At 50.9% G+C, this 14,071-nt stretch overlaps 2 protein-coding genes across 7 annotated transcripts in view; one reads left to right on the top strand and one right to left on the bottom strand.

Annotated features, from left to right (window-relative positions):
• Positions 1-11,498, top strand: part of FLVCR2 (FLVCR choline and putative heme transporter 2) — a 52,681-nt gene extending 41,183 nt beyond the window's left edge. The window contains exons 10-12 of one of the 5 annotated variants that reach the window (XM_080395827.1): positions 1,258-1,355; positions 8,344-8,409; positions 9,611-11,498. In XM_080395827.1, coding sequence (XP_080251953.1) covers positions 1,258-1,355; positions 8,344-8,377 — 132 coding nt within the window. In that variant the 3' untranslated portion in view covers positions 8,378-8,409; positions 9,611-11,498. The other 4 variants (XM_080395829.1, XM_080395830.1, XM_080395831.1 and 1 more) reach the window with 4 other exon arrangements.
• An 88-nt stretch (positions 11,499-11,586) lies between these two features.
• Positions 11,587-14,049, bottom strand: ERG28 (ergosterol biosynthesis 28 homolog). Of its 2 annotated transcripts, XM_080395846.1 has the most exons (5): positions 13,812-14,049; positions 13,599-13,689; positions 12,285-12,403; positions 12,019-12,117; positions 11,587-11,879 (listed from the first exon to the last, which is right to left on the bottom strand). In XM_080395846.1, exons 1-4 carry the CDS (start codon positions 13,942-13,944, stop codon positions 12,038-12,040), a joined length of 423 nt encoding a protein of 140 aa, XP_080251972.1. In that variant the 5' UTR covers positions 13,945-14,049; the 3' UTR covers positions 11,587-11,879; positions 12,019-12,037. The 2 variants fall into 2 exon arrangements, with proteins under 2 accessions (XP_080251972.1, XP_080251971.1); XM_080395845.1 differs by having other exon boundaries at positions 11,587-12,117; positions 13,812-14,048.
• Positions 14,050-14,071: the final 22 nt, after the last annotated feature.

The following is a 14,071-nucleotide window of genomic DNA, read 5'->3' as shown; positions in this document are numbered from 1 at the left end:
TGGCAAAGCCCAAATGAGGGCTTGAGCAGCCTGGCTCCCCACACTGTGCAGTGCTGCCGACAAGGCTGCTAGTGCATATGTGCACACCAGAGCTTGGGGTATGATGTCCCTGTGGCACGCTGTGCGATAAATGCAGCTGTTTGCACGTGGGAGAGGGCCTCTGGTAAACTAATGGCAGTGGATACTCTTAGAACCTCTCCCTGCAGGGAAAGGGCATGGTTGTTGAGGCTCTCTTCCTTATTGCTCTGGGCTCCTCTTCTAGGATGTTAGCAGAGACATCCACTCAAGGTTCATGAAGCCATCAGCGACCATGACTAGCAAAGTGCATAAGCTCTGTTCTCTGCTGGCTCAAGTCAGTTCTTTTCAGAAGACAGTGCTGCCTTCCTCCAGATAATCTAACCAGTCCAATCTGGAGAGAGACCAGAAGGTCCAAGAAGCAGCTCTGCTCCAACAGCTGCCCAGGAAGGTGGATTTTCAATTACAAAATATATGGGGGGGTTTATTTTTATTTTGCTTTTATTTTTTATTTATTTTTACTGAACTGTCTGAGCACAGATGCAGAGGGTAGGAGAAGTAAAGGGAATTGATGCTGCCTTGAGTAGTTCTTGCATATATAATTCCAGACTAGATGGGGGGAGGGGTGGGTGGGGAAAGGCTGTACAATGTATTCAGTTTGGGTAAAGGAGGCTCCCCTCGTTGTCATAACTTAAAAAGAACTCCTGCTTTTTTTTCTGCTCTGAGGCTTACAGCTTTGGCTGGTTTTAGCAGTGGTGAGCATCATGTTCTACGGGACCAAGTTAAAGACAGCTGCTCTCCCAGAATCCTGGTGTCAATGGGGGTAACTGGAACACACTTAGCTAAGCTGAGCAGGGGTAAAGACTAGTCCGTTCTGATACATTCTCTGAGGAGGGCATAAGGGACACCCCATCGCTCCCCCAAACATGGCCTCCATGTGGCTGAACTCACCTGGGTACTTCTCAAGCTCAACAAACAACCCCGGGTGCTCAGCCAGCTGAAGGCAGGCTGAACCTGATGTCCTGTGCTAATGCAATCAGGGGAGCAGCCAGCTGGGCTTGGGCATTATGTGCTGCCTTCGTGAAGAGCTCTGATAGTGTCAGGTACTGGAGCTTTTCTGCATGGCACAGCTGCCTCACATGCTTGGGTGACTACTGGTTTCTTCCTTTGCCTGTTCCTCTTATTTCCCTCCCTACTTGCCTCCATCTTTTCTGGGATGGTGACTTCTGGCTGTTGTTACAGAGACTCCAAGGCAGCAATCAGCTCACGGATTACGGGACTGTAGCTTGTAACCCTAACCCCATCAATTCCCATTCCTGCTCACTAGCTCATACACAAAGGTAGGAAAATCGCACTAATCTGCTTCTCTGAACACTCACAGGTGGCGCAGGCACCAAGCCAATGGCACTTCTGGGGTGACAGCAATGGCTGTAGAGTACTGAGAATCTTTCTGACCTTCTCAGATGCCCATCTGAGAGGAAAGACAAGACAGCTTTCAAGAACAGAGTGGAGATCCCACCAGACTTATGTCAGACAGGGCCATAGGGATTCAATTAGGTGCAGCCAAAGCCAAAGCCTGGCGCTGGAGCAGATGGAGAACGGAATTGTCAGGAAGTTACTGAGGAGAGGAGTTACAGGTGTTTGGAGACTCTTCTCTGACATTACTTTTACAGTCCAGATTCATAGCTGGAGTGATACCAGGAGCCCTATAGAAGAGTCTGGCTTTGATTACAGCCAGGGCGCATGGCCAGCTTCAAGAAGGAAGTTTAAAAACATCTAGTAATAACAGAGACATTGGGTTGGTGCCTTTTGGTATAAGAATACCTGAAAATCGTAAAGCTCTGTGCTTGCTGATCTGTGAATCTCAATGGCACTTGACATTTTCTCAGCTGCTGCTCGGGGTGTAACGCTTTATTACTCACTGCCTTCTGCTTTGCACTCACTGGCTAATCTGCCAAGTTAACTACATTACCCTTTGCTTGTCAAGGTGTTCATTGAGTGTGTGTATCACTTAGGGCCACAGCCAACAGGACTAACAGGAAAAAGCAGAGTGAGTCTGTTGGCAAAAACAGCGTTAATACTGCTATGACTACAGCGTGTGCTACAGGGAGCGTGAAGCTGCGGCCCTTTTGTGCAAATGTGAGGAAAAGTCCCATGGGCAGGGAAAGATCCGACTCCAGGCTGAATGCTTCTGAAGCTGTCTCCGTGCTGCAGTCTGTGGCAATTTTAGCAGGGTACATGTGTGGTTTTGATTTGGGAGTAAGTAGTTGAGAAGATGTAGCTGCATGAGCTGGGCGAGCCTGCTTGGGGTATGCTGGTATTTTTTTGATGGCTGAAGTTTATGTCATCACGTTTGTTAGCAGACCTAGTTTGGTACAGTTGCCAGTGTTACCACTGACATCCCAGTTGCAAAATAGACACTGCGAGGCTCAGGCATATTGCTGCGTATGCCCTGTGTCAAAACTGCTTCCATAAAGAAAAAAAGGTTGTGGTAACAGGAGAGTCCCTTCTGAAGGGAACAGAAAGCCCATTCTTGGGGAAGTCTGCTGCCTCCCTGAGGCCTAGGTTAAAGATGTGAAAAGAAACCTTCCTGCCCTTGTATGGCCCTCAGATTATTACCCATTACTGATTTTTCAGGTAGGCAGTGAGTTGCAACAAGAAGTCTGAGGGCAATCAAGAGACTTGAGGGCCTTGGGATGGCTGGTTAAGGGATCAGGAGCACAAGCAGTGTTCTCCTCTGTCCTTCCAGTTGCAGGGAATGATGGGTGAAGAAACAGAAAGAGCCAGCGGATCAATATCTGGCTCCGAGCCTGGTGTCACGGGTAGAATTTTCGTTCTTTTGGTCATGGATTGGTTTCCATGACACCAGGCCTGCTGGCAACAGGTGGGGTGTACCTGTCTCAAAGTGGGAAAGCTATCTTTGCACAGGCATTAGCAGGGTTCACTGAAAGAGCTTTAAACTAGATTTGAAGGGGGAAAGGGATGAAACCAGGCTTGCTAGAGGTAAACCTGGGGGCAGCACACCAACGTTTGAGGGACAGTGTGCTAGCAAGGTCCTTTGGTCTGCCATTTCAGTGGGGGTAGGGGATGGAGAACCACACAGCAGCAGAGACAGAAAGGGTTATTGATGTGTTAGAAACCGTGGAAACACCTGAGAATGGTTGTGTAGGAGTTAGGGCTTCTCCCCCCATGAAGGTGGTGGGATAGATAGCCCAAGTGAATGTCTACACCAGTGCACGTGGCACAAGCAACAAACAGGAGGAGCTGGAAGCCCTTGTGCAGCAGGAAAACTGGGGTATAGTTGCCATCAAAGAAATGTGGTGGGATGACTTCTCCAACTGGAATGTTGCAGTGGATGGCTATAAACTCTTCAGAAGGGATAGGTGAGGAAGGAGAGATGGTGGCGTAGCCCTGTATGTCAGGAAGTGTTTTTATTGTCTAGAGCTCAATGATGGTGACATTAGGGTTGAATGTTTATGGGTGAGAATCAGGAGGAAGGCCAACCAGGCAGATATCATGGTGGCAGTCTGCTGTAGACTACCCAACTGGGAAGAATAGACAGATGAAATACTCCATAAGCAGCTGGGAGAAGTCTCACAGTCACCAGTCCTTGTTCTCATGGGGGACTTCAACTTAACAGATGTCTGCTGGAAATACCGTACAGAGAGAAGAAACAGTCTAGGAGGTTCCTGGAGTGTGTGGAAGATAAATTCTTGGCACAGCTGGTGAGGGAGCCAACTAGGAAAGGTGCCTGGCTGGACCTGCTTTTTGTGAACAGAGGAGGACCTGTGGATGATGTGGTGGTTGGAGGCTGTCTTGGGCCCGGCGATCACAAAATGATAAGAGTTTTTGATTCCTGGAGAAGTAAGGAGGGGGTCAGCAGAGATGCCGCCTTGGACTTCCAGAGGGCAGGCTTTGGTGTATTTAGGAGATTGGCTGGCAGAGTCCCTGGGGAGGCAGTCCTGAAGGGTCCAGAAAGGCTTCAAGAAGGAAATCTGAAAGGTGCAGGAGCAGGACATCCTCATGTGCTGAAAGAGGAGCTGGCGGGGAAGAAAGCCAGCCTGGCTGAACAGAGAGCATTGGCTGGAAGTCAGGGTAAAAAGGAGAATTTATGACCTTTGGAAGAAGGGGCAGGCAACTCAGGAGGACTACAACAATGTTGTGAAATTTGAAGGGCCAAAGCCCAACTAGAACTTAATCTGGCTACTGCTGTAAAAGCAATAAAAAAATGTTTCTATAAATTCATTGATACAAAAGGAGGGGCTAGGGAGGATCTCCATCCTTTATCAGACATGGCGGGGGGGGGAAATCTAGTGGCAAAGGATGAGGACAAAGGATAAAGACTCAGGCGAAGAAGGCATTAACAGTAAGACCAGTTGTTTGCTGGATACCCAGCCCCCTGAGCTGGAAGACAGGGACAGGGAGCAGAATGAAGCTCCCATAATCCAAGGGGAAACTGTTAGCAACCTGCTGCACCACTTAGACACACACAAGGCCAAGGGGCTGGATGGGATCCACCCAAGGGCACTGAGGGAGCTGGCAGAAGAGCTCACCAAGCCACTTTCAATCAAATTTATTACCAGTCCTGGCTAACTGGGGAGGCCCCAGTTGACTGGAAGTCAGCAAATGTGCAAGAAGGGCTGGAAGGAGGATCCAGGAAGCTACAGGCCTGTCAGCCCGACTTTGGTGCTGGGAAGGTTATGGAGCAGATCATCTTGAATGCCATCACACAGCTTGTCCAGGACAACCAGCCAGGGTTTATGAAAGGCAGGTCCTGCTTGGCAAACCCAGTCTCTTTCTGTGACAAGGTGATCTGCTTAACGGATAAGGGAAAGGCTGTGGATGTTGTCTACCTAGACTTTTGTAACGCCTTTGACACAGTTTCCCATGGCATTCTTCTGGAGAAACTGGCTGCTCGTGGCTTGGACAGGCATACCATTCACTGGGTAAAAAAGTGGCTGCGTGGCCAAGCCCAAAGGTTTGTGGGACAGCCAGTCACAAGTGGTGTTTCCCAGGGCTCAGTGTTGGGGCCAGTTCTGTTCAATATCTTTACCAATGATCTGGATGAGGGGATCCAGTGCACCCTCAGCAAGTTTGTAGATGGCACCGAGTTGCCTGCTGGAGGGCAGGAAGGCTCTGCAGGGGGCTCTGGGCGGGCTGGACTGATGGGCTGATGCCAACTGTGTGAGGTGTAACAAGGCTCAGTGCCGGGTCCTGCGCTGGGGTCACAGCAACCCCACACAGTGCTACAGGCTGGGGCAGCGCGGCTGGGAAGCTGCCTGGGGGAAAGGGCCTGGGGGTGCTGGTCAACAGCCACTGAACAGGAGCCAGCAGTGTGCCCAGGTGGCCAAGGCGGCCAACAGCGTCCTGGCTTGTGCTTGAAACAGTGTGGCCAGCAGGACCAGGGCAGTGCTCGGCCCCCTGTGCTCGGCACTGGTGAGGCTGCACCTCGAATCCTGTGTTTGGTTTTGGGCCCCTCACTGCAAGAGGGACATTGAGGTGCCGGAGCGTGTCCAGAGACGGGCAGCGGGGCTGGGGAAGGGGCTGGGGCACAAGTCCTGTGAGGGGCGGCTGAGGGAACTGGGGTCGTGTAGCCTGGAGAGCAGGAGGCTGAGGGGGGATCTTGTCACTCTCTACAGCTGCCTGAAAGGAGGTTGCAGGCAGGTGGGGGTCGTCTCTTCTCCCAAGTAACAAGTGACAGGACAAGAGGAAACAGCCCCAAGTTGCACCAGGGGAGGTTCAGATTGGATATTAGGAAAAATCTTCACTGAAAGGGTGGTCAGGCATTGGAACAGGCTGCCCAGGGAGGTGGCTGTGTCACCATCCCTGGAGGTGGCCTTGGCAGTGCTGGGTTAATGGTTGGACTGGGTGATCTTAAAGGTCTTTTCCAGCTGAAACCATTCTGTGATTCTGTGGCTGCTGCAAGGACAATGCTGACATGCAGAGTCAGATGTGAGCTTCCAGAGGATGCAGTGCTGTGGAGTCAATGACAGTGGGTCTTCCCCTGTCTTGACCCAGTGGAGGTGCAGTCCCACAGTAGAGGTAGGCAGCTGGCTTACTGTTTTCTCTGGGGGCTCATCATCCAGAGCATTGATCTACAAAGTGTGATTCTTCCTGGTGAAGAAGCAGAAAAGATCTGATTGGAAAACTGTTAAAATCTTTAGATGGATGCTCAGCTGTTGAGTGGCTTTGGTGGAGAGTAGGACTGTGGAACAGCCCGATTTCCCAGTGTATTAAAGAACACACGAGGGAAAAACCCACATGTTGATCTCACAGGGAAAGGGCTTCCATTTTCACCTGGTAGTGACTTCCAGTGACAAAATGGAAAGCCTAGAATTTGGCTGAGCTGTTGACTTTGCAGGGAGAAGAGCAAAGCCATACATAAAGCCAACAGCTTCAGTGGCAAGAATCAGCATTTATCAGCCTGGACTTTCTGTCCAGGAATCACAGCCTCTCAACAGGCACCTGTCAGAGCTCTTGGCTACTGCGTCCACACTGCAGGATGTTTTCCCTTCTTCCTGCAGGACCTACCTTGTGTTTACAAGCAGTTTGTCTTCTATCAGTGCCCTTATCTGCTTATGATTATAATCAAACAGATGTTGCAATTAGTGGAACTTGTAGTGGGAACTAAATTAGCCTAATGGCATCGCGGACACCTTGTCCTCTATTAATAAAGCTGTAGTGTGGTTCCAGTAATCCTCCCACTTGTGTCTGCCTCAGTTCCCAGAGTGCCAGCAGGGTTAGCTTTCTGCATCTCTAGACGCTTGGATCAAATGCCCGTTTTACATGATAATGAGTCTCTTTGTGGGTTGCCTTTGTTGTAAGTACATCTGAAGCCCTTCCAACATTGTGCCTTTAGGTTTCCTAGTCTGTCAGTTGATTCAGCATGCACGTGACGCTGACAAATATGCTGCGCTCAGCCTGTGCTCATCTGCTCCTGGTTTCCAGTCTGTGCAAACCTTCCTGTATTGTCGTTCAAGAAGAGTCTCGGGCAGCATCTTGGAAATACTTATAAGCTTGTGTAGGTTTTTAAGAAAGCAGCTATCATACAGAGTGCAAGATTTCAAAGTGGCAGGACTGTCTTTTTGTTCAAATTTGGCTTTGCTAGGCCTCTTTGAAACGTGCAAATGTGATTAATGTGTTGAAGGCACCTGAGACTACTCTGTGCTGGTCTTATACAGTGGTAGATAAACTGAATTTTTTTTTGTGTGTGTTTCTGCGAAGAACCTATTCTTGATAGCAGAGAGTAAGGAACAAAGTGGTTTCAGACTTTGACCTGGTTTTTGAATTGTAATAAAATTTAAAAACTTTTGTCTGGAGTATTATGCTACCAGCAGAACTGAGCACTGGTGAATGGATGATTTGGATGACCAGGGACCTGCTCTGGGTGTACAGCCACAGTAAGTGATTTGTTTAAAACAGGACTGAAGTTCTGCTGTGTCCTGAAACCATATTCTGGATAAATCAGGACTCGATCAGGGCCAAGTACCTTTTTTTGCTGGTTCTATATCTGCCTGGATGTAAAGACGCATCTGAGGGATCTCAGTGCAATACCCAAAAGCATGTTGCTTTTTGCTCCCGGGGCCAGCGTGATTTAGAGGCTGGCTTAGGGCATGAGGGCAAGCCCTAATAGCCCTCAGGAGCTTACTGGAGTCCCTTGCAAGCTGTAGCATGCTTACTCTCTAGTGAAATACTGCCAATAAAAAAAAACCCTGCTGGAATCTTGTGTAGCAAGCAGAAAGTGTGCACGCCATCCTCTGCTTCCTAAACTTCCCTGCTCCATTTCTGTGCTTACTGTATGGCAAGCAACCTTTCCCTCCTATTCCAAAGCCATGGGCAGGCCATCGGCATCCCCTTTTCCAGTACCATGACTCCTGGCTGTGAGAGCAGCCTTCCCTTCCCAAGGCGGTGGAGCCTTGCAGGCTGCCTGATTTCCTACACCTTTGTTCCTGTAGCTCCACGGCAGGCGAGAGCTGTTCAGACCCCGGAGGTCCTTGGGCAGCCTGTTCAGAGTTGCCAGAGTGTTTCCATGCTGCATTCTGGTGGGGTTTCCCAAGCCTAAATACAGCTTTCCTCTTACTCCTCCCGCTGGCACTACTTCATGCACGCTGCTACCCCTCCTGCTGGTAGGAGTTCCCTCTCTGCATTTCCTGGCTTGTGCTTCCAGGCATCTCTCTGAAGCTTTCCTGACCTCACTCCTCAGCTTTGGGATCTTGCTGCTGACCTCTGTAAAACGTTTTCACCGGCAGTTTGTCTAAGAGGCTACTCAAAATGAAACTGTTTCCTATTTCTTGCTTCCATGTTGCCTGAACTTCTCCTGAACTGCAGTGGGGATGTGAACCTCTGTCCTGTGCACCTCTGACTCCTGCCTCAGATGTCAAGTCTTGCCCCACAGTGAGTTAACTCAGAACCCAGGCTGTGGGAGGCTCCGTGTTTACCCTTGCAAGCCTGCATGCTGTCTTCTGAATCGGTGACAACTGGGGTGTCTCATTGTAAGCAGAGCCAGAACTTGAAGAGACATTATCCAAAATCCCCTGGGGGAAGGAGAAGCTTCGGGTTTAATCCTAACACACCCCAGAAAGGCTCAGCAGAGGAGCTCATCAAGCTCCACCCAAGAAGGCTGAACTGGAATTGCAAAAGTTTTGGCAGTTTCATACAGCCCAGGATAGGGTGGTAACTGGGCAGGAGTTTTCGGTTGTCTTTGCTTTTCCTCTGGGAAACGTGTGGGAAATGACTCTACAGCTTCCTCCATCTTAAGGGAAGAAATTGTAGGAGGGTTCAAGGCATCAGACTAGTTCTTCTATAGGATTTATGCAGAAAATTTCTGCATAAGTTTGTTTGTCTTATGAATAAGTGAATATTTGCCTCTTATTTCTTAGGGCTTTTTAAGATATGAGTAATGAACTTTGGAAAAGGCCTTATCTGTACCACTGTGTGGAATTATCCCAGCTGTTAAGTCCAAGCTGGGGACAGGGAAGAAGCAGGGCAGAGGGTGCTAGCCCTGAATGGGAGGTGGTGATGAAAAGACTTGAAGATGAGCAGAACCAGCAATCTGTCTGGGAGTTGATGAGGCCCTCAGATATACTAGAGTAAGGACAGAGAGGAGCTAGTAGCTGTGCTGAGCCTCCTGAGGGTGCATAGGATGCAGGTTCTTTCTGGTGCTTGTAGGGACACTGCGCTGCCCCATGGCATGGCGGAGGAGCTCCCAGCTCTTTCCCTTGCCCAGGGAACAGGCCCTGCAGCTTCACCACTTTGAGGCTGATCTTGTGTCACAGTGAAATGTCTTCAGTGAGATGACTGTGGGGCTGATACCTGGCTGGGCTGGCCCAGCTTCTGTGAATTAACTGTGGTCTGAGGACTACAGCAAGTAGGTTCAGGGAAGAGGGACCCTTGCTCTGCCCTGCTGCCCAGCAGCCCTTGTCTAGAATGGTCTAGAGGAGAAGGGAACCAGGTGCACTCCTTGAGGATGGTGATTCTTGTCTGGGGATTTTTCTGCAGACTAGCAGGAGCTGTAAATTACCAGCTGGTCTCTCTGAGGCCTGGGTCTGGCTAGCCAGGACCCTAACCATATTGTTTTTCTCTCTCTGACTTGCAGAAAGTGATGCCAGAAGCACACACTGATCCCATAGTCCTTGAGGAATCAAAGCTATGAAATGGAGAGGCAGCAGAGCTGGGAGATGCAAGCCCTCTCATTCCCATCTTTGCTACCTGCACCGTCCTGTTACATGCACACCATGGCAGAGGGGGCAGCCTCAGGACAGGCGCCCAGTGAACTGCTTGTGGAGGGAGGGTGTGAAAGAGCAAAACAAGGAGAGAGTTGCACTCTTTAGTTATCACCTCTGCATCTTGCTGTTTTGGAGACTTCGCTGCTTGGGAGGAAAAGTTGGGAAAATCCACTGCTTCCCCCCCCACCACCACTTGAAAAAGAGAAAGAGCACATGCTGGGAAAAGCCATAGTTCCAGGCTAGCCTTGAGCGCATGAGGGTGGCACCCTGCACGTGGCTGTGTCTCCTCTCACAGGCAAGCTGTGACATGAAATGCAGAAGCTGGACCACACTTGCTCTGTGAACAGCCCTGGAAGAGTTTTCAGCTGGCTTTCTGCCTTCATGCCCGTGATGCTCTGTTGTTGCACACGTGATGGTAGAGGCCTCGGCACATCACCAGCAAGTACAAAGCAGTGCATCTGCCACTGCCAGCTCTGGTTTTATTATGTGGCTTTCCCAGATGAAGCACTCTTAGTCTTTGGATAAACCTCTGCTCAGAATTCACTGAGGTTGCCCTGATATTCCTATATATTAGGAGTAATTGGGAGATACCAATATGCTTCCTTCTGCCTAGAGGCATGGACTAGTTCTTTAGCTTATGTCAAAGCTGCAGCCTAAGCCCAGCCCCCTGGTACACCAGCAACAGGAGTCAGACCACAAGCTCCCTGGGCTTAGGACTGTGTTTTCCTCCTTAATGATGAAGTGCCTTTTGCGTGTTTCAATATTACGTAAAAACTTTTGTGAAGTGTTATATTGAGATAACTGGCCAGGGCTCTGGTGTTCTTCACAGCCACAGAGCAGGGTTTGAGTATGATGGGAATCCAGATCGGCTCCACTGTGGAAGCTTAACAGAGAACAGGAGAAGCCCTCTTACTGGCATTTGTGTCTCATAGACACTGCCCCTCTGTATGCTGCTGTTTATCTTCTAAACACAAATACATACCCTGAAATCCCTTCTTCTTCCTTTCTAGCATCCCTCCGCTGGTGGATACATCAAGTGTCCTTGTACTCCTCAAATCATGTGTGTGTCATTGGAGGGGACAGACACCAAAACCACAACCAGGTGGCAATGGACAAAAGTAGTCCTCTGACACACCATTTTTTACAAATCATTTTCTGGGTGAAACTGAACAGTCTTTTGACACATTAAAAAATTTAAATCCTATCTGTGATAGCTTGGGATTGAGGATGGGGGTCTAAAATGGCTTTTCAATAGAAGGTTTTATATAAAATAAAAATATTTGAACTGTACAATGAAACCTGATATATTCATATTAAATAGCTCCAAGTGTCTGCATCTGGCTTTTTGAATGGCCTGAAACGTTTTGCAGAAGGGAAAAAAATAATCTTTCTGCTCTGCTATTGTTGTGCTCTTTTCTTTCTGTGTTTTTCCTCTCTTCTGCATTACATCGTGTTCCCAGCTAGGAGATCCTGCTGGTTCCTTCCTACCTTTGTGTGCTGCCCATCTGCTTTGGGCATTGTTTCATCTAGGTCTCAGCAACCTGTTCCTGTTTTCTCTGTCTTCTGTAGTTATAGCTCACTGCAAAAGTAGCTCAGTCCTTGCTCACAGATGCTGCATGCAGGTTACTGTCACCAGTATGTTGTGGAAGCAAGAGCTGCAACAACTCTGTTCGTGTGCGTGCATGATGTGAGCGCTCAGACCTGGAACTCTGCAGGAAGGTCAGGGAAAGGTGGGTTTGCTGTAAAGAGAGATGATCGATCCTGCAACGTACAGGACAAACTGCTGTTTGCTCTGAGATTGTACATCTGCCTGCTGTAGTGTAGCAGAAAAACAGACAAAGCACCCTGCAGTTTTCTGTCATTTATTAGAAATGGCCCCTGAGGAACACAGACATGCAAGTTACACAGCAGCGCCAGGGCAGCACGCGTTCTTTCTTTCCGTTCTGAAGCGTTCAGTGGATCCCGGGTAGCTCTACACCTCCTCCCCACAGGTATACTGGGAGAAAATTCCTTAGTGCACTGGGCACGCCTGAGACATTGCTGGCCATCCGGGGAGGCAGTCACCAACCGCCCCCTGACAAGCTTTGACACAGACTCCTCTGGGGCTTGGTCTTTGAGTTCAGTCAGTTGCAATGTTGCCTGGGCAAGAGAAAACACTTGGTAATGAAGAACAATTGACAGAGTCCCAACAATGATCCACCAGTGGAACTGGTGTCCTGGAGAAGTTCAGCCGAGCTTTAGTGGAAGTTTGGCAGTGAAGTTAGGAGACAACGCTGACCTACACAGGGCCCTCAGCTTCAGTTTTTCTTCTTGTTCTGTGACAGTGCTTCTACCTCCAGGTACTGCAGCCCAATCAACATCCCCATGATAGAGAAACCTGTGGCGGAGACAGGGGATGAAATGTGTTGAAAATACTAGACAGGAGATGAGGCATTCCCTCCCACCAGACCTTCCCTTAGCTTTTAGCCCCACGGAGAGTTTTCCTAGGGGTCATAGCTCCAAGGGGAGTTTGTGGGGGGAGGATGCAGAGCAAGTTCCACTTACTTGCTACCATGAGGGGTGCCATAATTCCAATTGTCAAGGCTGCAGTGTGGTAAATGAAGACCTCGGAGAGGAAGTGAACAAGGGCCAAAAAGAAGGTGAAGAGCGTGATGTAGTAGAGGCTGTTGGAGAGCACAAAGAAGCCGGTTATATAGCCCATAGCATGTGCACCAGCATGGCTGCTGCCCCATCTGTCCTCACTGTGGCAGCACAGAGGGCACTTCGTCCCTTGCCTAGTGGAGTGCAAAAGCTCCCTGGGCGACAGCTGAGAGGAGAACTGGCGGCGTGTTCAGTGGTGCATTGAAAGTCACAGGCGTTATTTGGCCTGGAAGCCGGTGAAGAGGGGAGAGCAAGGGTAGGGTGCTGGTGAAGTGAGAAGCATGTGCGCACACAAAAAGAGGGCGAGACCTGGATAAGAACTAGGGCGACAGGAATTGGCAGCCCCCAGGCTGCATCACCCAGCGCATGTTCCCACCTGTGTTCTGCTACTCTCTAGGGGCCACAGCTGTTCAAAGGGAGCAGGTCCAAGAGATGCAAGATAAAAAATGCAAGAAACAACTGGCTTCATGGTAACTGGCATTGCCACCACCTCCTAAAAACAGATAAAATCAAGTATCTGTACCTCCCTACCACAGACAAGCCCAGACAATCCAAGGACACGCAGGCTAGGTGAACACTGAGTTCTGCTGTGGGGCTGGGGGAGGCACTGACAAAAGGGTGAGTTCTAGCAACTTCCAACACAGGTGTTCACAGACCCAGAATCAGGCTGCCTGGAAAGCCCCCTCGTAAATACTTGCTACCGCAGGGAGAAATGGCGTGCCCCCCACCGCAGCATCAGGCTGCACCTCGAGCATGGTCTTCAGCCCCAGAGGAGCATGTATGGGAGAAGGCAGCGGGCTGAGACGACTGCAAGGGGCTCCTCACCCTGCCACAGCCTTTACCTGAGCTGTCACAGGAAAAGCAGCACTGCCCGTCCATCAGGCCACAGCAGTAGCCAGTGCTTCACGTCAACGGAGCAGCAGTGCCATGTCAACAGAGCAGCGAGCTGCTTTCCAAGCTGGAGCTCTGAAATGTGTGCCCCAAGTTCCCAGTTCTCCCGATTTCGGCCAGAGCAAAGAGCCGGAGCCCCGGTGCGCAGGCTCCCTTCGCAGAGGCAGGAGGGTGCAGCAGTGGCCACCCCCCACCCCCCCCTATTTACGCGGTCTCGGGGCACCTTTCAGCCGAGCCCAGCGCCCCCGCCCCGCTCCCTCGGAGCTAGCCGCTCGGCGGGCCACCGGCCCGCAAACCGCAGGCTCCCGCCGGCGCTCCCGTACGTACGTCCTGTTGCGGATGTCGATGGCGCAGAGGCAGCGGATCACCGATGACAGCAGCGTCCAGACGCCGAAGTTTCGAGCCTGCAGCCCGTTCACTGCGCAGAGAAGGGGGGATGCACATAGAGACCACGCACCGCCGCGCCGGCCGCCCCCCAGCCCCGCCAGGGAGGCGCACGCCGGGCCCGCGGCTGGCAGGCGGCCCCCAGGCCCCGCTTACCGAGGCCGGGGCTGGCGGTGTACAGCTTCTCCGAGAGGAAGCTGTGGTCGCGGAAGCTCTGCAGGGTGTTGCCGGCGGCGATCACCGACACCATCACCAGCCAGCTGCGCAGCACGCTCAGGAACCGGCTCATCCTCACGGCCGCCGCACAACCCGCCCGCAAGAACCGGGCCGCCGTCGCTGCCCGGCGCCGCCCATTACGGACCACGCTCCCCACCGGCCCCCTCCCGCGCCCGCCTCCCGCGGCACGCCCCGCCGCC

Source organism: Falco punctatus (genome assembly GCF_963210335.1).
Source record: "Falco punctatus genome assembly, chromosome: 7".
NCBI classification, from domain to species: domain Eukaryota; kingdom Metazoa; phylum Chordata; class Aves; order Falconiformes; family Falconidae; genus Falco; species Falco punctatus.
Note: the sequence above shows the minus strand (reverse complement) of the source record. Positions and strands in the feature narration are given on the sequence as shown.